Source organism: Osmerus mordax, chromosome 25 (genome assembly GCF_038355195.1).
Source record: "Osmerus mordax isolate fOsmMor3 chromosome 25, fOsmMor3.pri, whole genome shotgun sequence".
NCBI lineage: Eukaryota > Metazoa > Chordata > Actinopteri > Osmeriformes > Osmeridae > Osmerus > Osmerus mordax.
In genome coordinates this window covers 3,741,519-3,762,388 of record NC_090074.1, presented here as the reverse complement: position 1 = coordinate 3,762,388, position 20,870 = coordinate 3,741,519, and the positions used below count along the sequence as shown (strand labels likewise).

At 43.0% G+C, this 20,870-nt stretch overlaps 2 protein-coding genes and 1 long non-coding RNA gene across 4 annotated transcripts; 1 reads left to right on the top strand and 2 right to left on the bottom strand.

Annotated features, from left to right (window-relative positions):
- The first annotated feature begins 329 nt into the window (after nucleotides 1-329).
- LOC136933497 (uncharacterized) lies at nucleotides 330-3,313 on the top strand. The gene is made up of 6 exons (XR_010874807.1): nucleotides 330-406; nucleotides 727-789; nucleotides 1,479-1,560; nucleotides 2,327-2,409; nucleotides 2,783-2,844; nucleotides 3,035-3,313. It is a non-coding gene; the product is annotated as an uncharacterized lncRNA (long non-coding RNA).
- Nucleotides 3,314-8,522: 5,209 nt separating this feature from the next.
- LOC136933295 (uncharacterized) lies at nucleotides 8,523-9,542 on the bottom strand. The gene is made up of 3 exons (XM_067228610.1): nucleotides 9,533-9,542; nucleotides 8,560-9,389; nucleotides 8,523-8,528 (listed from the first exon to the last, which is right to left on the bottom strand). Exons 1-3 carry the CDS (start codon nucleotides 9,540-9,542, stop codon nucleotides 8,523-8,525), a joined length of 846 nt encoding a protein of 281 aa, XP_067084711.1.
- Nucleotides 9,543-10,648: 1,106 nt separating this feature from the next.
- LOC136933487 (NLR family CARD domain-containing protein 3-like) lies at nucleotides 10,649-17,150 on the bottom strand. Of its 2 annotated transcripts, XM_067228912.1 has the most exons (6): nucleotides 15,361-17,150; nucleotides 15,052-15,225; nucleotides 14,430-14,603; nucleotides 13,248-13,421; nucleotides 12,571-12,617; nucleotides 10,649-11,205 (listed from the first exon to the last, which is right to left on the bottom strand). In XM_067228912.1, the coding sequence occupies exons 1-6, from the start codon at nucleotides 17,115-17,117 to the stop codon at nucleotides 10,673-10,675; spliced, it is 2,859 nt and encodes a 952-aa protein (XP_067085013.1). In that variant the 5' UTR covers nucleotides 17,118-17,150; the 3' UTR covers nucleotides 10,649-10,672. The 2 variants fall into 2 exon arrangements, with proteins under 2 accessions (XP_067085013.1, XP_067085014.1); XM_067228913.1 differs by lacking the exon at nucleotides 14,430-14,603.
- Between the last annotated feature and the right edge of the window lie 3,720 nt (nucleotides 17,151-20,870).

Sequence of the window (20,870 nt, the reverse complement as noted above, 5' to 3'; positions counted from 1 at the left end):
TTTGTTGAGGGGTCATGGTTCAGAGACATTTATTGGTTACTTGCTTATTTGTCTGGTAGGGTTGGTGGATAGTACAAGAGGAGTCAGGATTACAGGGGTAAGTTTGCCAAAGTAGTGTGGCATGAACCGTGCCAGAACTTGTAGTTCACAAATTGAAATGATGCTTTCAGTAGATGTGGAACAATGAAATGATGAAGATTGCTTCCCCTTTTTTTGTTCTTGTTATGCTGAAGTAAGGGTATAGATGTGATCTGTGGTCGTGGTTATCCTCCTTACAGTAGGGTATATAAGGGAATGTAGAACTACTGGTTTTCTTGAGTCTCCTGAGGTGTCTCTAAGCTTCTTTTCCTTCTACTTCTCCTCTTCCTCGTTCTCTCTCCAATTTACATTATTCATGGTAGAGAAGGTAAGATTTAAAACCTTCTTTTTGTAAGTTTGCCATCATTGATTTAATTCATTTGCAGTGATGTTAAATATAAATGTAATTGAACTTTACTGTGAACATTCCTGCTCTGATTTCATCATAGGGTAAATTAACTGCAATTCCGGCATATTTGGTTAAAAATTCAATCATTTCAATTCAATTTGTTCAATTTGTTCAATTTGTTCAATTTGTATCAACGTGATACAGTCGCCATATCATGAATTGACCAGCAGATGTCCCTATGTATGGGCTGTATCCAACGCTTTAAAAAAGCAAAACGTATTATTTTTTTCCCTCGCCAGCCAGCGGTCCATGGATCCTGGTGAGTCGGGTCTCCTGTGTGGAGTCTGCAGTTCAAACACAAGGTTCGTGTGGGGGTGTTGAAGCCCTGGCAGGCTCCTATAAAGGAGGACTGATGACTGAAGTAACAGAGGTAACTGAAGTCAGCTGGCCTCCTCAGCTTCTGTCTGACGTTGTTGAGCTCCAAGGGCCTTGTGCCTGTAGGGTTACATGAGTGATTGTGCTCTAGTTGCATACTGGAGGGGCGCAGAGACCAGCCACGCCACAACATACAACTTAGAAATGGAGGATTCAGTTCTTCAGTTCAGTCAAGACACACACGTATTGGACATTTATTGATAAACATACACATGGAAATAGGTTTGACTTTGGCTGGATGAATGACTTCTGAGTGGATGAATCTAAGGGAAGCACTCCCTACATGAAATATGAGGCAGGGAGCAATAGAGATATAATCCCCCTGATGGACAGAACATACAGACAGCAAGGGAGAGAAGGGGATGGTGGAGGGCGGCAGCAGCACAGATCAAACAGCAACCGGGGTGAGTGTGTGCGTATCCGCGCGGCCTTTTAATGCCACCTTATCGGGTGTAGCCCAATGGGCTTGAGCTGGCTAACACAGGTGTGGTAATGAGCGGATGACGCGCGCTGCCCGAGTGCCCTGGCTGAACTAGCTCGCATTTGTCTGCTACTCTAACCTTTAAAAATAGTCATTATTTGTACAAGATATACATTTACATGTTCTTCTTGAAAGTTTTATAGTTTCCAATGGAATCGTGTTGGAGTCAGATTATTATGATGGCGTGGAAAGTGGACACCTCAAACCACAAAACTGAGTAAGTTTCATGTTTAATTAGTTATAACTAGCTAGTTTTTAATCAAAAGTATTTTGATTATTGTTAATATTGTGTCTGGAGGAGGGGATCCCTCACTGAATTTCTCCTCCCAAGGTTTCTTCAATTTTTTCTCAAATGAGTATCCTGAGAGTTTTGCCTTGTCTTTCTTGAGGGTTTAGGTTGGTTGAGGGGCAGTTCTATGGCATATTTGAAGCCCTCTGTGACATTGCTTGTAAAAAGGGCTATACAGCCTTTATATAATTATATACAAAAAGTTATAACTAGCTAGTTTTTAATCAAAAGTATATAATTATGGACATTTAATTTTTATATAATTATGGACATTAAATTTTTATATAATTATGGAAATGGTGCACCAACTCTGATGTCCCAAAAACGGTAATGCCCAAATGCGGAAATACGTAGCTCAAACGTGGACACGTGGCACTGAGCGCCACGCCGCGCCACGCAAGTCCGCCATTACTCTTGAAAAGTTTTACAATGGATCAGGTAAATTAACTTATGTATACAAAAGAACTATTGTATGTAAGTTAGACTAGTAAACAACACAGCGTGATGTTCAAAACTGAAATTAAAATAATGATTGCAAAGATTAACTAAAGATTGTGGTTATCGGTGTTCCTCGCTGCTGCACATTTGCCTTCCTCTTGCATTGACGCCTTTTCCTCTAAGTTTGCATATGTCGGGGCTTGCCGCATTAATTTTGGCTCCTACAGTAAGAAAATAATGTAATTGTTGTATTTAGGTACCAGTACAATGCACCGACGAGGCATGCGACCTGCCTTGTGTGGAGGGAGAGGACACTTGGCCTGTAACACGAGATTCAGGGTCAGTATATCCTCTTTGCTGAGGTTGCTTTCAACAACAGTTAATGGGAGAGAGGCCAATCATTTGAGAACATTGCAAGTGCAACTGCAGTATATATGTGTTGATGTTGTTTATCAAGCGCAATCTCAACCTTCCCATTCCAAAACTGCTGAATTTTAATAGAAATAATGTGTACAGCTTAATGTTAATAAAGTGTAACTACATAGCAGTTCCTATGTAACTACAACTTTACTACTATCCATAGCTATGTAGTTGCAAAGGAGTTAATGAAACCTTGATGTAAAGAGATGCCCAAGGCACAGTAGCTGGATTACATCTGTCGGTCCCATGGTGTATATCAGTATTACATTGTCTGATTCTCTTTATTTTACAGGAGTTTTGTCAGACCCTTCAATGATGGGGACCAGAATCCCAGTGTTCCAAGCCAGGCCTCAGGTATTTGCCGTTTCAAATAATTGTTTTTATATTATTATGTGTATTCCTATGGTATTAGTAGATGGGAGTTTGTGGTCTTCTCCTCTCATGAAATATACAACATCACTATTTCTGTCACAGTGGCTATGGACATCATCAACCCATGACTACTAATTGCTTCATTCAGTCCCATTTCTCTGTTCCCCTGCAGGGGGACGAACCATCCAAGACCAAGAGGAGCTACAGCATCTGAAGTGGGAGTGGACCTGTAAGGTGTGTCGGGACAAGTGGGTCCACATGGTCCTCATGCCCTGCGGACACCTGGTGTGTGAGGAGTGCTCCTCCAGGCAGCCATCTTGTCTTTTCTGTGGAGGCCAGATCCAGCAGCGCTTGAACATCTCTTTCTCATAACCATATGCCTGCTAGACCGTTCAGCCCTGGTCCAGCAACATTATTTTGCAATAGTTGACCTTGACTGAATGGCAGTCTTTAATAAATGGCAATATGTACAAGTTGTCTGTATTTTCTTTTGTATCATGCAATGTTCACATGCAATGTTTCAAAACACCCACATTAAAGACTATTGTGTTTTACATGACAGAAAGGAATCAGGGTGTTCACCTCAAACTGCACCCCCCAGCTGGATTCAAACCCAGATGAGCAGCCTGCATGGTACCCACCTTATCCACTAGGCTACCAGGGACTCAACGCTCAGTTTATTCGGAATTCAAATGTATCTTTAAGAAAAGCCCACTTTAGAGATATATGTTCAACATCGTCATGTTCTATTGAAAGCTTTCATCCAAAATCTCCTTGGGGGGATATGAACCTCCAACCTCTTGACAGGGAGTCATGCACTCTAACCACAGAGCTAACCCTCCCAACCTGAATGATGGATGTGGACAGTCACACTTGCTCATAGGCAATCCCTCATTTGTGAAACACACCTGCAATCGTTTGCATTGATTGGCAATTAGGTCACATGACCAATACTGGATCTAATTAATGGTGTAAGGTTATGGGCATGGGGATGAGGCTGCCACAAGGGGGCCCAGGGAGCAAGGCAATAGGATATAGGATAGCCAGGCCAGGGGCGCTGCCAAGAATTTTGGGCCCCATGAAAATTTTTATTAAAAGTTTATAATTTCTATTAGTTTTTCTTTTTTTTCTTCCTGTCAGTCAGGGGCCCCGGTGGTTTCCATGGGATACCAGAGGAACAAACTTTTCATGTAATTAGTGCAACTTAGTGGCCTATGATGGTAGAGACAGACTTGAGCAAATATGATCTAGCTCGCTTGCAGGCCGAACTGGAACAGGAGAGAGAAATGAAGTAAGTACACTTGCATATACACAAAGAGACACACACTGTAAGTGATTGAGCGGTTTCCACCAAGAGAATGGAGCTTGCAACTCACTAGGGTTGCCACCTCCGATGTGGTCAAATACGGGACACCTTGGCAGTGCCCCCCATGTCAGGGGGGAATAATGACGCAAGGGTCTGGGGGTCTCCCCCAGGAGATTTTGAATGTTACTTCTTTCTTCCTCCCCCCCCACTGCTACAATACGGGTTACCCTCAACTGTCAGCCAGTGTGTGTGTGTGTGCGTGTGTGTGTGATGATGTGTTCCAGGTAGCAGCCAGTAGAGAGGTATTCTATGGGGGGTGATTGTTAAGGTAATGTTAACAAAGCTAGCAACCATCACTACGCCTAACAAAGCAAACAATCACTGCCACCGCTATGCTATACGTCTGCCATTATGTGGATAGCTAGGTAGATTATGGGGGGAGATTAGTGACAGGTAATGTTAACAAATCTAGCGACCGTCGCTACGCCTAACAAAGCAAACAGTTGTAACCGAGGGTTTCTTATATTGCCTAGATTCAGGTTTGGCTTTAAAATAAAGACACAGGCTTCTAATACCACATTATGGCGTAGCGGTGGCAGTGATTGCAGACGTAGCGACGTAGCGGTGGCAGTGATTGTTAGCCGCCACTACGTTGCCGCCATCACCCCCATTGGGAACCAATGATAAAAAGGCTGGCTCCCTTCGTAAATAACCATTAACAAAGTTGCAAAATGTATTGTATAAGGACAGCCAAAGGCGATTTTACCGCGGGTACAGGGGGTGCAAATGCACTGTTGGGATGAAAACATTTACATTTTCAAATTAATGTGAAAAAACAATGAAGTGTTTTTATAAAATGTTTAAGTGATGTCAGAGTTGTATGTTCTATCATGGTTTGTTGTACTCTAATGATTAATTTAACATTTTAAGATTTTAATTTTGAGCATGTTTTTCTTTTGGACCCCCAGTTTTAATACCTAGAATCGCCTGTGAGGACTGCCTTAACCTCAGTGGCGGCCCTAGCCCCCCCTAGGAGCTAGTCTAGGTTTGGTGGGAGCCTAGATATGGACTTCCAATGGCGATGCGTGCTCACTTAGTGCAAGCAATTATTTTTTTGCGCTATATAAACATTACATCAGACTGATTTTGTTATATATGCTGCCCATGCCCATTCCTCAATACTGTCAACCAAGGGTCAAGACTAAACCAATTCACCTTGGCGGTGTGCAGACTGGTTTTATATTAGTTTTCTTAATGATTTCACAAAGAACAGTAAAAAATGCAATTATACATCTGTAAAACGATGTATTCACAGTATTATAAATAAGTTGTGGTTTATTTGGTAGCATTTCGTAGTGTGACTGATTTGACTATAAGCATACTGTACAAAGTAAGAGGTGCTATTGGATAGATTCCCCTGCTCTCCCCTCGTGCTTCTGCGTGGAAGACCTTCCCAGCCCAGGCAGTAGTCTGCCCAGCTCACAAACCAGAATCAAGGCGCCCCTTCCGTCAAGGTGAATAGTCCCATACTGTGACATTATAGGCTATCATTTACGTGCCCTTCAAATGAGCAATAGAAACTGATCACACGAATATCACCTTTCCTATTTTTGTTGTTGTTGCCCATGACGCCCCTGTTCCACAGAAAGGTTTATCTCCATTCCAACGTGTCTTTCTTTCCTCAGCCTTTTGGTTTAAAAGCCAAGGCTGCAGTCAGAGGTGCTCACATACATTTACATTTAGCAGACGCTCTTATCCAGAGCGACTTACAGTAAGTACAGGGACATTCCCCCCGAGGCAAGTAGGGCCTTGCCCAAGGACACAACGTCATTTGGCACAGCCGGGAATGTAACTGGCATACAGTAGGCACCATGTCTGCCTCTACCATCCTGCTGCCTCTGTTACTGCTGCTCTCTGGATCCTCAGCCTCCCACTTCTACGGAGGGACCATGACCTTTAACCCCAAAGGAGTCAACGCAGACGGATCCTACACAGTAAGACCACAAAGTGGAAACAGACATCTGACTATAGTGTGGATGTCTGCTTTCTTCTAAATAACACAGACAAGGACTCATGTTTTTGAATGGAAGATACTGGTAACTGGTTGGCATTTATTTCATGCACAGTCTGGGATTTCACTGCCTATTTGATAATTAGATGTAAGATTACAAATCAAGCCCATTATGTAGTTAGCATTGAGCCTGCTACTGTTGCGAAAGTATGTCATATTTGTCATGTGTTATAAATGATTCAAGTGTGTGCTCGCTAGTTACACTGTACTCAACTTTTTCAGTATGTTACCTATTGCCCTCTAATTGATTTAAAGCCAAACTAAAATATTATTATTTTACTGTAAGTGTGTTTCACTTTTGCAATAATTCGCTGAATGATGTAGGTGGACTTTCGCTTCAAGTTGGCCCTTCACTCGACGTGTTCCACTTCAGCCTGGGCTAACATGTGGAATTGTCAGAGTGGAAATTGTGGCAGTATTAGCAGCAATGCTCTGTATAACCTGGACAGTAGCAGTGGAGAATGGTGCCAGTGGGAAGAAGTCATGATAAGAAATGTTGACACCAACCTACCTTTTATACTTGAGTAAGTGTTGAATGAAACTGGGAACACTTTACACAAGCATATGTTTGTAAATGTTTATAGGATTTGCTCGGTTAAGTCCCGTGCCTGTGCAACTGTAAGATACTTTACAATCATGTTTATAGACTGTCTGGTGGTAACTGGATCCCCACCTACGTTGGGGATATATCATGGAGACTAAGAACTACGGTGGATCTGGGAGTGAGGTCTGACACAGGGACAGCCAACAGATCCCCACAGACCACAGTCATACCTCTTCTGCTGTAAGTTGCATTCATCATTTTTATTAATCTGTGTGAGCCAGTGAACTAAATACGAGGGTTTACTTAAAAAATAATTCTCTCTCTCGTTCACTTTCTCTCTACCTCTCTTTCTACCTCTCTTTACCTCTCTCTACCTCTCTCTGCCCTCAAGAGTTCCAGTAAATTGTCCCAGGGATTTTCAGCTTTTGGCCCATGATCCAGATGGAGACCTGGTTCAGTGCAGACTAGGTCTTTCAGGGAACCAGGAGTGTGCTGATTGTTCACTACCTGTACCAAGCATTTTTACACTGAAAGTGAGGACCCAAGGAGCACACACCCAGACAGTTGATATATATAGTATGATAACATATAATTATCATACTTCAAGTGAAATTTCCCATATGAAACAGCCTGTTTCACATTTAATCTTAATGTTAATAAACGTTATTGTTTGTACCTTTCAGTCACCATGCACGCTATCTTACTGGAACACTTCCAGTGTTCCAAACACGTACGCGGTGCAGCTTATGATGGAGGACTTCCCCACTGCATCTATAACCCTGACCTACAAGGATGGCTCGCTGTCCAACCGGACTTCCTTGTTCAGCCCTCTCAGCAAGTTGCCCGTACAGTTTGCAGTCACAGGTAGATATTATCTACAGTATGTAGGGTACATGTTTGTCTTTGACAGGCAAGGTGGGGGGAGGGGGGGGCGTAATTAGCAAAGTGTCCAACCATCGAGTGTGTGGGTTGGTTGTTCCATTTATCAACGTATACAACTATGTAGCATGTGAGACAAAAGTATATCTCAGTATTCATGGCTGCCTTGTCCTCCAGTTGGGGCTGCAGTGCCCTCCTGTGCTGAGGGGGAATATCTCCCCAGGTTCCTGTCCCCGACGCCGGCCTACGGAACCCACCTCTACGTCGCTGTCAACAACACACTGGAGATCTCAGTCAGGGCTGAGGCCCTTTATTCTAAGTGAGGAAAATACACTGTAACTCATGTATTCACCACTAGGAGGCAGCGTGTACTTTACGTCAATCAGTCTGCCTGTCTAGGAATGATCCTACATATCCCAAGTGTAGAAGAATAGTTATGGGAATGTGTTGTTGTTTTTTTTTAAGTGTTTCTGAGCTTCTGGTCAGTGGTCCGCACAATTTTACAAAGACCACGACTGCACCTGGACAGTTCACGATAAGATGGACACCAACAGCAGATGACGACAGACAGGACCATTCCATCTGCTTCGTCTCCCAGGCACTGAATAATGACAGGTCAGTCTCCATTTTACTAAATCAAGTGGTTGTCTATCAGTTCAGATTTTTTTATAATCCGTGATCTATCATTTTAAGTACTAAATTAGAAAAAATCTACCATCTAACAATTGTTTTTATTAAATGTTATTTTTACAGCTCAAAAATTCACTCTGAGCTGCGTTGTGTGATTGTCACCGTTGGAAACCTATATACCACACCAGATCCTGAAACTACGACAAACATTTTCACAACAAACACAACGACTATACCTGATGCCACAAATACCACACCACCACCTACAACTACCACACCAACAAACACAACTACTATGTCTGATGCCAGAACTACCACACCAACATTCACAACTACCTCACCAACATTTACAACTACCACACCAACAAATACAACTACCACACCAACACCTACAACTACCACACCAACAAATACAACTACCACACCAACATTCACAACTACCACACCAACACCTACAACTACCACACCAACACCTACAACTACCACACCAACAAATACAACTACCACACCAACATTCACAACTACCACACCAACAGCTACAACTACCACACCAACAAATACAACTACCTCACCAACATTTACAACTACCACACCTACAACTACCACACCAACAAATACAACTACCACACCAACACCTACAACTACCACACCAACAAATACAACTACCACACCAACATTCACAACTACCACACCAACACCTACAACTACCACACCAACACCTACAACTACCACACCAACACCTACAACTACCACACCAACAAATACAACTACCACACCAACATTCACAACTACCACACCAACACCTACAACTACCACACCAACACCTACAACTACCACACCAACAAATACAACTACCACACCAACATTCACAACTACCACACCAACACCTACAACTACCACACCAACAAATACAACTACCACACCAACAAATACAACTACCTCACCAACATTTACAACTACCACACCTACAACTACCACACCAACACCTACAACTACCACACCAACATGCAGAACTATCACATCAACACCTACAACTATCACACCAACAAACACAACTAACACACCAAGAAATACTACTACTTTAATTATTTTTGTTACTTGTATTATTGTTTTATTTTATTTTATGTAAAGCATCTTGAACTGCAATTTTTGTATGAAATGTGCTATATAAATAAGGTCTTATTATTATTATTTTTATTATTATTATTATTACTACCCCACCAACAAATACTACATTTACATGTATTCATTTAGCAGACGCTACAACAAAAGGGGGGTGTTCCATCAAGGTAGATTAAGGAAAAGCCAGGCTTATTTCGACAAGTCTTGCTTATTTCAGCGAGAGTTCCGTTCCATTTTCCCCCCAAAACACACATGCTAACCTCTTTGGTCATTTTCCTCCCAAAACACACATGCTAACCCCTTTGGTCATTTTACCCCCAAAACACACATGCTAACCCCTTTGGTCATTTTACCCCCAAAACACACATGCTAACCCCTTTGTTCAATTTACCCCCAAAACACACATACTAACCCCTTTGGTCAATTTACCCCCAAAACACACATGCTAACAACCTCTTTGGTAATTTTACCCCCAAAACACACACGCTAACCTCTTTGGTCATTTTACCCCCAAAACACACACGCTAACCTCTTTGGTCATTTTACCCCCAAAACACACACGCTAACCCCTTTGGTCATTTTACCCCCAAAACACACATACTAACCCCTTTGGTCAATTTACCCCCAAAACACACACGCTAACCCCTTTGGTCATTTTACCCCCAAAACACACATGCTAACCCCTTTGGTCATTTTACCCCCAAAACACACATGCTAACCCCTTTGGTCAATTTACCCCCAAAACACACATGCTAACCCCTTTGGTCATTTTACCCCCAAAACACACATGCTAACCCCTTTGGTCATTTTACCCCCATAACACACATGCTAACCCCTTTGGTCAATTTACCCCCAAAACACACATTTCTGCTTATTTAGTAATTAAGACACTATTTATATTTATATTTAGTCATTTAGCAGACGCTCTTATCCAGAGCGACTTACAGTAAGTACAGGGACATTCCCCCAGAGGCAAGTAGGGTGAAGTGCCTTGCCCAAGGACACAACATCATTTCGCACGGTCGGGAATCGAACCAGCAACCTTCTGATTACTAGCTTGATTCCCTAACCGCTCAGCCACCTGACTCCCTATTTACTTGATCACATTCAGTGGAACTGAGATCAAAGACAGGATTGTTGTTTGTCAACAATCAAAACAAACATTCAACATTTACAAACACTGGGATATCAATTACAACTGGATACAGTTCAATCTTCAATAACATCTGTGAGCACAGTTTGTGAGAGTGTGTGTGGGCTATTCTACCTGACACAGGGACACTGAGGAGTCAACCCAGAACCCAGGATAGAGGGGCTCAGTGAATGTGCTGTGGAATGTGTGCAGGTGGGTCAGTGTGTCAGAGGAGACTGTGTAGAAGGACAGAGTGCCGGCCGGCCAGTCCAGATACACTCCTACTCTGTGGGAGCTGGAGGGGGGGGCAGGTATGACAGTTCTCTTCTTATTGTGCCAGGCACAGTAACTGTTATCATGACACCTCAGACTCCAGGACTTGTTATTGTATCCAAGCCTACAGTCATCACCCTCTCCTCTCCTGCTGATTCCTTTATATGTCACTGCTATATTAACCTCTCCTCCTTCACTCCACTCTGCCTCCCAGTAACAGCGCCCAGACAGACCCTCTCTACACAGCACCTGTGACCGGTCCTCAAATCTCTCTGGGTGATCAGGATACGGCTGCTTCTCTGTCCCCCATGTCATCTTTCTGTTCTCCTCAGACAGAGAGAAGTCTCTGTGTGCTGTGTTTGGGTCCAGTGTGAGCTCACATGCATCTGATGGGGGAGACCAAGACACAATATATTACTGATCATCATCATTCACATTAGAATCCCTCCCTCCCATGAAATACATTTTGGGCTCATGTACAATGAATGTGTTTTAAAAGACGTTTACAGTTGTCTAAAAAGCTTTGATACAATGTATCAATGATTCAACTCCATTTGGTAGAGAAGCCATTTGCAGTTTTATGACACCTAACTAGGAGATGTGAAGTCTGGGTGACCTGGGAGAGTTCTTGTCACCTGGGGGGAAGAGACAGTTGGTCTGAAGACAATGTGGATTCAAACCTTAACTCTGTTCTTCACCCGACTTCAGCTTAAATGATTGTCTCAAAAACTGCCACGACCCACCCTCCCTCCCTCTCTCCCTCTCTCTCTCCCTCTTCCTGCCCCCCTAGTCTCCCTCCACCCTCCCTCGCAATGTCTCTCTATTTTGGTTCCAACCCTACCCTGTTCACTGTCCCTCCCTCCATCCCTCTCTTCCACTCTCCCTCTCTTCCTTTCATTCTCTCTCATTCTGTTCTCCCTCCCTCACCTGCTACCTCTCCTTCCAAATCCCTCATCTCCTTCCCCCTGATATGCCCCCATCACTCCATCTTTCTATCCTCCTCATGTTCCCTTCACATTTGATTTATTTCCCCCTTTTCGCTCTCGCTCTCGCTCTCGCTCTCGCTCTCGCTCTCGCTCTCGCTCTCGCTCTCGCTCTCTCTCTCTCTCTCTCTCTCTCTCTCTCTCTCTCTCTCTCTCTCTCTCACTCTCTCACTCTCTCACTCTCACTCTCTCACTCTCTCACTCTCCTATCCATCAATCCAGAGGGGGGGAGAGAGGGGTTGAGAGGGGAGGAGGAGAGCAGGGAGGAGGGGAGGCAAGGTGAGATGAGAAGGGAAGGGGGGAGGGTAGAAAAGAGGGGTTGAGGACAGGAGGAGGGGAGAAGAGAAGAGGAGGAGAGGGCAGGAGAAGACGAGATGAAAGGAGAAGAGAGGAGGTGTGAGGGGAAGGGAGGGAGGAGGAGGAAGGGAAGGCAGGAGAGGAACAGAGAAGAGAAGAGAGGACAGGAGGAGAGAAGAGGAGAAGGGAGGGAATAGGGAGAGGTGTAGGAGAGAGGGGAGGGGGACAGGGGAGGGGAGAATGGAGGAGGAGGAGGAGAGAGAAGGGAGGGTGAAGGGAGGGGACATAGCACACACAGACATACACACAGTAGTGATGCGCATAATTGTGTTAAATTACTGCTTTTAAAAGTAGTGTTTACAGTGTGTGTGTGTGTGTGTGTGTGTCCATTTTTGAGAGTGTCCAAGTCACTAATGGTATTGTCCCTTGTATGACCTTGTGTACTAGAACCAAGTAGCAGTCAATACTCACATTTCCTAGGGCCAGGTTTGATCCTGCACTGTCCACCATGATCCACACTGTAGGGAGAAGCAGAGGAATGATGAAAATACACTTCACCTGTTGATAAGTGACTTAGCAACTGACATTTTCTAAGTAAACATGTTGTTTCTATCTCGTCATCAGAGGTGTATTCCAGAAAGCAGGTTTTACAAACTCTGAGCCTAACTCTGAACTCTGACTTTATTTATATAGCACATTTCATACAAGAATTGTAGCTCAAGGTTCTTTACATAAAAACAATACAAACAATAATACAACTGATAAACAATTCAAACAAAAATAAAAATCCCAATAAGATCTCTGTTCAAGAGAGAAAACAACTTTAAACATGCATCTTAAAAGTAACATATACATTTGGTTCACCCCTGGTCTGTATATATAAAACCATACACTGTGTTAACAGATCCTTTCCCCAGGTCAAGAGTATGGCACTCTTGCCAGGTTAGCTCTGCATGGAAAACAGACCCCTGGAAATACAATTATGATTGTAGCTACAATCATAGTTGCACCATATTGTAGATTATATAGTAAACATGCAGATTTGTATTGTATCATCATGAAATGCAAGGCCCATTAATGTAATTAGATGTATATTCAGTGTTGCAACATTACATAAAGAGGTATATATAAACCAAACATCTCCTTACTTGAGTTTCTCCAGTCTGCAGTTTGGATCCTCCAGTCCAGCAGAGAGCAGCTTCAATCCGTTTTCTCCTGGATGATTGTAGCTCAGGTCCAGTTCCCTCAGGTGGAAGGGGTTGGACCTCAGAGCTGAGGCCAGAGAAGCACAGCCTTCCTCTGTGACCAGACAGCCTGACAGCCTGTAGAAAGAGGATCAATGTTGTGACAGAATCCATCTGGGCCTCCAGAGTGAGTCAGGGGTTCATTTGGCAGGTGCTGTCATAGCTGCATCTCCCCTCATTAGACAGAGTGACCCTTTCCCCCAGTTCAGGAAGGTTTGGTTTGTGTTCAGTTTGGTGGTAGTAGTTCTACGGAACCTCAGGACCAGAAGCCGGTTCCATAAAGCCCACAAGAAAAAAAAAACTGAAACTGAAAAATGATTTAAGTCCAAAACCTGATTTGAATGAACCTAACAAATTTGTGATGGTTATAGCGGTTCCATAAAGGCCAGGTTCAAATAGACAAGGTCATTGCGGGTGCACACTATTCAGGGCTCGACATTAAGGCTTGTCCGCTTGTCCGGGACAAGTGGATTGTTTTGTAGGGCAAGTGGAAGAGAAATTGACTTTCCCCACTGGACAAGTTAAAACTCAAACACAATAAAATGCCATGTTACCTCACGTTATGTGCCACTCATTACGTCTATTTTACCGATTTTATTTTAATGAATTCTGCATTAGCAAAACACAAAAAAGTGGCTTAGTCCCAAGATCTCTACAGACCGTGCAGCTAATTTAATGCTCAACACTTGAACGGGGGCTTATTACTTAAAAGGGGAATTATTTACAGTGTCGTCTCAGTTACACTATCAGGGCTTAGAAGTACTGTGACTTGCTAAAGTAGGCAAATGGTAGGACATAACATTTCATAATCATTTTAGTAAATCAAGCAGTCTGAGCTTGCCATCCCATTGTGAGGCCAGTCACAATAACAGCAGCACACTGCTCCCTCTAGTGGCTAAAATGAACAATGACGGCTGTATAAACAAGTACTTTATTCATCCAGAGTCTGTAGAGTTCATCATCTTATAAACTTACACACTTATTAGAATTAAGAGGGAGCAAATCACCTACTCTCACGATAGGAAATGTGATGTTTATTCATTCTTAATTTAATCATTTTAACATAATAAATGAATGAATACAGACCTCAGTGTCTCCAGTTTGCAGAGTGGATCCTCCAGTACAGCAGAGAGCAGCATCATGCCTGAATCCCTCAGGTCACTGTTGCTCAGATCCAGATCTCTCAGAAGGGAGGGGTTTGACTTCAGAGCTGAAGCCAGAGAAGCACAGCCTTCCTCTGTGATGTGACAGTCTGGCAACCTGTAGAAGTATCATTACAGGATTACAAACAGCACTAACCTGAAACAGGTCTTACGGTCACTATGGAACTTGAGCAATTTATAACAACTTCTGGCAATATCTTTAGAATTAGAAATAATAAGGCATGTTTATTACATTCAGACTAACTTTCTTTAAACTGTTGCCATTAGTTGAACATTGGAAATGTCTGAACCTGAGCTTCCCATCCCATTGTGAGGCCAGTCACAATAACAGCAGCACACTGCTCCCTCTAGTGGCTAAAATGAACAATGACGGCTGTATAAACAAGTACTTTATTCATCCAGAGTCTGTAGAGTTCATCATCTTATAAACTTACACACTTATTATAATTAAGAGGGAGCAAATCACCTACTCTCATTACAGAAAATGTGATGTTTATTTATTCTTAATTAAATAATTTAAACATAATAAATGAATGAATCCAGACCTCAGTGACTCCAGTTTGCAGTTTGGATTCTCCAGTGCAGTAAAGAGCAGCTTCACTCCTGGATCCTGCAGGCCAGAGTCCCTCAGGTCCAGCTCTCTCAGATGGGAGGGGTTAGAGGTGAGGGCTGAGGACACCACTTCCCATGATGCATCAGTGAGTTTACATCCACAGAGTCTGTTGTTACATAATAACCATGAAACAACTGCATGTGACAAAGACATGTTTAACATACGAAATGTGTGTGTATGTGTGCATTTGACTAAATGTGTATAGTTGACATGTAAATGGCATGTTTACATCACTACTTACACAGCTTTTCTGCAGATCTTCATGGCTGGGAGCAGTCTCCTGTGCCCCTCCTTGGATGTGTTGTATTTCTGCAGGTCAAACTCATCCAGAACCTCCTCTGACATCTGCAGCATGTAGGCCAGTGCTGAGCAGTGGGCTAGAGACAGGGCCTTGGATGATTTCTTCTCCTTCAAGTATGCTTGGATCTCTTGCTGTACTGAATGGTCTTTCATCTCCATCAAGCAGTGGAAGAGATTGATGTACCTCTCTGGGGAGATGTTCTCCTTCTGCATCACCTTCAGGAATCTGATTGTCTCCTCCAGGCTCTCTGGACTCCTGTGGGTCTGAGTCAGCAGGCCTCCTAACAGCTTCTGATTGGACTCCAGTGAGAGGCCGTGGAGGAAGCGGACAAAGAGGTCCAGGTGTCCATTCTTACTCTGCAAAGCTTTGTCTAATGCCCCCTTCAGAAGGTCTTCCAAAGATAGATTCTTAGGTTCAGCTTTAGTCTTCCTTCGTAGGAACGGCCTCAGGGCTTCCATGTTTTTGGTTGCGTAACAATGTAATGTGTAGACTGCTGAGAGAAACTCCTGAATGCTCAGGTGCACAAAGCAGTACACCATTTTCTGAAAAAGCACAGACTCTTCTTTGAAGATGGCCGTGCACACTCCAGAGTACACCGATGCCTCTTGGACATGGAGGCCGCACTCTTCCAGGTCTTCCTGGTAGAACAGCAGGTTGCCTTTCTCCAGATGTTCAAATGCCAGCTTCCCCAGCTTCAGGAGAACTTCCTGGTCGGATCTCAAGAGCTCCTCTTCATCTGTCCCGTTTCCTTCTTGATACTTCTGGTTCTTCATCTTGGTCTGAATGAGCAGGAAGTGTATGTACATCTCAGTCAGGGTCTGGGGCATCTCTCCTGTGCTATCTGCTCTCAACATGTGCTCCAGGACTGTCACACACATGCTCGAGAAGACTGGAATGTGGCACATGATGTAGAGGGTCCGTGATGTCTTGACGTGTGAGATGATTCTCCTGGCCAGGATCTCATCACTGCATCTCTTCATGATGTACTCCTCCTTCTGAGCATCATTGAACCCTCGTACCTCTGTCACCAGGTCAACACACTCAGAAGGGATCTGATTGGCTGCTGCAGGTCGAGTGGTGATCCAGATGAGAGCAGAAGGAAGCAGGTTTCCTTTGATCAGGTTAGTCAGCAGCACATCCACTGAGGTGGACTCTGTGACATCACACCAGCTCTGGTTTCTTCTGAAGTCTAGAGGGAGTCTGCTCTCATCCAGACCATCAAAGATGAACATAACTTTAGAGACAGCGAGGATCTCTCCATCCTCCATGTGAAGTTCTGGGTGGAAATCTCTCAGCAGTTGAAGGAGACTGTACCGGACATCTTTGATCAGATTCAGCTCCCGGAAAGGAAGCACAAACATAACATCCACCTCATGATTTGCCTTCCCTTCAGCCCAGTCTAGGAGGAACTTCTGCACAGAGACAGTTTTTCCAATGCCAGCGATGCCCTTCGTCAGCACAGTCCTGACGAGTCTCTCTTGGCCAGGTAGGAGCTGGAAGATGTCATTGCAGTTGATGGGTGTGTCGTGTGCGATTCGTATCCTGGATGCCGTCTCAAGCTGACAGACCTCATGTTCATTATTAACCCCTTCACTGTCTCCCTCTGTGATGTACAGCTCAGTGTAGATACTGGTGAGGAGGATGGCATTCTCTGATGTCATGATGCCTTCAATCACATGTTCAAACTTCCTCTTCATAGTGGCTTTATGAGTCCCTAACACTCTCTGAAGTCCACTCACAACTATGGAAGAACAAGGAGTTAATTTTCTTTACATTAATACTAACAGTCATGACAAAGTACTGAAATTACCAGAGAAAGATTTAAACAAGCTCGTACTTGTGTCAGTGTTTCTCTGAATGTCCTGTTGTCCAGGTGGCAGCAGACTGTAGAGACATGATCCCATATGAACACCAGTCTCTCTCACACACAGACACAAAAACACAGCACACTGCACACCTGAACTGGTTTAACTGAAGGCTTCCACTAGGAGGGGACATCTGTGTTCTAAACTCACATTGAGGTCAGTTAGAGATGGTGTTTGTGTCTACAGGAGGATTTCTCTCCAGGAGCAGGGTTGGAATATAAACTTATAGGATGGTATCTCTCCAGGTTCAAAGTTGTGATAAACCTCAACCTTCTACAAATTTGATGTTGAGTCGATGGAGTCAAGAAAGATTGAATTGCTTGCAGCATGCAGCAAGGAGACAAGTCTATCGTGATACAAAGTTGTCTGAAGTCTGAGGAACTGTCAGTCTCCTTTTATCCTAAAGTTGTCACGCACGTGTGTGTGTCTTGGAGTGGAAAACTATATCTTCAGTTTGGAGTGGAAAGTTACAATATGGAGTTTGACCCTGGTTCCAACACAATATGGAGTTTGACATATGTTTAGCTTACTTGCTAAGTAAACAATCTTTACATGCTCAATAAAGGTAACGGTCATCCTGTTTAAGTAATGGTCAGCATGTTTAACTAATGGTCAGCCTGTTTAAGTAATGGTCAGCATGTCTAAGTAATGGTCAGCCTGTTTAAGTAATGGTCAGCATGTCTAAGTAATGGTCAGCATGTTTAAGTAATGGTCAGCATGTCTAAGTAATGGTCAGCATGTTTAAGTAATGGTCAGCATGTTTGACTTCATTTGGGGGGTTCCTTCTTTCTGCACTCTAAGATATGTTGTGCAACAGTATTCTTTTAGCTTGCATAACACGCATAGAAATATTTCTAACACACACAGACGGATCATTTCAAACATTCTTCAAAACAAAACTTTAAGAATGGATTGGTTTAGAAGTAAATATATAAAAACATGAAGAGTTAAAGAGAATATTGGATAAAGGGTGGTTCAATTAGTAGGACAGTTAGGTTAATATACTCATTACATATTTACTTTTCAAATATCTGGATTTAAAGTCTACTCTATTGTCTCGCATTTGGAACAGCTTTACCCTATTATAGAAAAAACCCTTGAATGGTCACAAAACACTGAACTACATTCGTTGTAGGCCCCACCCACTTCCTGTTTCTATCTGAATACTGATCATTTCTGGGATGAACAGATACAGATAATGGCACAGAACTTTCTTACACATAAAGGAAAATATTTCCTGAAAAAATATTGATAATTGTGAACATGGCTGCAGCAGACTTTAATTCCTACCCTGACTCAGTGGTAAGATCTCCTTCTCTGAATTTGAATGGGAGTAGCATAGACATGTCACTCTTCATGGACACACAGCTGGGTACAGGTGAGGCTGGTCTCTGATACTTGATCCTGTAAACACACACAGCAGCTATAGAGTAAAAATGTAGCTTCTCAAACCCAACCATGCATCCATAGGCATAATGATTAAAATAGCTGACATGTTCCAATAGGATTTCACAAGTACAAACATTTGAGATGGTTGAATACAGCTGGATAATGTGATAAACCTCACATTGTTGGGTCACCATATTTTTATGAGGCAAACATTATTCAAACATTCTTCAAGATTGTTGTGTGATTGGTTGTTCTTGTCTATAAAAGGAATTGTGAAGCATTGTTCTGTGGATTCTTGATATCCTGAGACCTTCTCCTCAGCTCTGGCCTTTCCTACTCCTTCTACTTCCTCACCTCAGGGAATAATGTTGGTTCCTGCAATAGTAGTAACAAAAAAAGTAACAAAAGAGACATTTTGTCTCTCCTTTAGACTCGTACCTTTTGACTGTGTTTTCAGTCTCCTCAGAGAGACTCATTTTAGAGGCAGGGCCCCCTTCCTCTATCTCCCCAGAGAGACTCATTTTAGAGACAGGGCCCCATTCCTCTATCTCCCCAGACAGACTCATTTTAGAGGCATGGCCCCCTTCCTCTATCTCCCCAGGCAGACTCATTTTAGAGACAGGGCCCCATTCCTCTATCTCCCCAGACAGACTCATTTTAGAGGCAGGGCCCCCTTCCTCTATCTCCCCAGGCAGACTCATTTAGAGGCAGTAGTTCTCCTTGAGGGCAGCACCAGGAGAGTCCCAGCTCAGCCAGACCTGTAGAAGTGGGAACAAACAACACCAGTGTTACCTTAAGGAAGGAGCAGCTTCATATTAAACTAGTTAGGAATTCATTTTGGAGACTGTGGCTTGGTCTTCATGATTATATAAATATTCCTGATTGATTCTCTTAGGCACGGGTAAAGGGGAGTCCAATAAAAAACAAAATATATTGTTTTAAGTGTTTAAGTGGATTGCGCACTACAACAATGTTCAATGGATGGAGCTTTACAGCCACAGATGTCTAGTGAGGGACACGGTTTTGAGCTCCGTTCATGGTGCTTATTTAAGGACAAACCAGAATCATCAACTCTGTTATTAAGCCTTGATCTAGGATCAGTATAGGATTTCAGTTTGGACCAAGGCCTTGCTGAGTGTCGTTTTACACATAAGAGCAGAGGGAATTCAGGTCATTTTCTGACTTTCTGTAATATATAAATCTTTATTGTAATGTTATTCCACCTGCTGGCAGAGTGGAATATCTACAGTGTTACATAAACATTGACGTGAACCCTCATCTTTGCATATAGTCAGGTGAGTCAGGTGGCTGAGCGGTGAGGGAATCGGGCCAGTAATCAGAAGGTTGCCAGTTTGATTCTCGGCTGTGCAAAATGACGTTGTATCCTTGGGCAAGGCACTTCACCCTACTTGCCTCGTGGGAATGTCCCTGTACTTACTGTAAGTCGCTCTGGATAAGAGCGTCTGCTAAATGTAAATATATCTCCTCACAAGACCCAGACACTCAAGTCCTCTGGAGTGGACGTGGTCTGGATCTAGTAACTTAACAACCACACTGTCTTTTGTATACATTTATTTTGACCCCTGGGCTTGAGCCTGAACGAACATGAACTACCACAGGACACAGCACAATTCAAGTTACTGTTAGCAAATAAAGTTATAGGTGCATAACTATAACAAAAAAGAAAGGTATCTTTTGAGTCCCTAAACTGACAAAACAATATTACGGTCCTATTTTGCGTTTTTCAACACGGGTTGGACAACTCTGCAACGTGCTTTGAGGTGTCTATGTCTAACATTGAAAAAGTTATTGCATTTGTGTGACTAAATGCTGAACATGAAAAATTGATTCTTGAAAACAAAGAAGGGAAGAAGCCCACGTTCGGTGTTTTTTCGGTAAGAGACGATCTCTTATGTATTGTGTATTTTACCCATATGTAGCCTATAACAGGACTTTCACTCTGGCTTTATGATTTAAATTAAACAATGCAAATATTCGTTCTTCTGATCATGAATGTACATAATATTTGTATATTTACTGAGTTACTTTATGAAGCTATACTTCCTTTTACGTGATCTCCCTCAAAGTGCATCGTTCATTACACCGAACATGCTAACCCTAAGCGCCTTTAAGAAAAATCTTGATTAATTTCCAAACAAAAACTTATCACAATTATCTAACACAGGTTATGTGGAT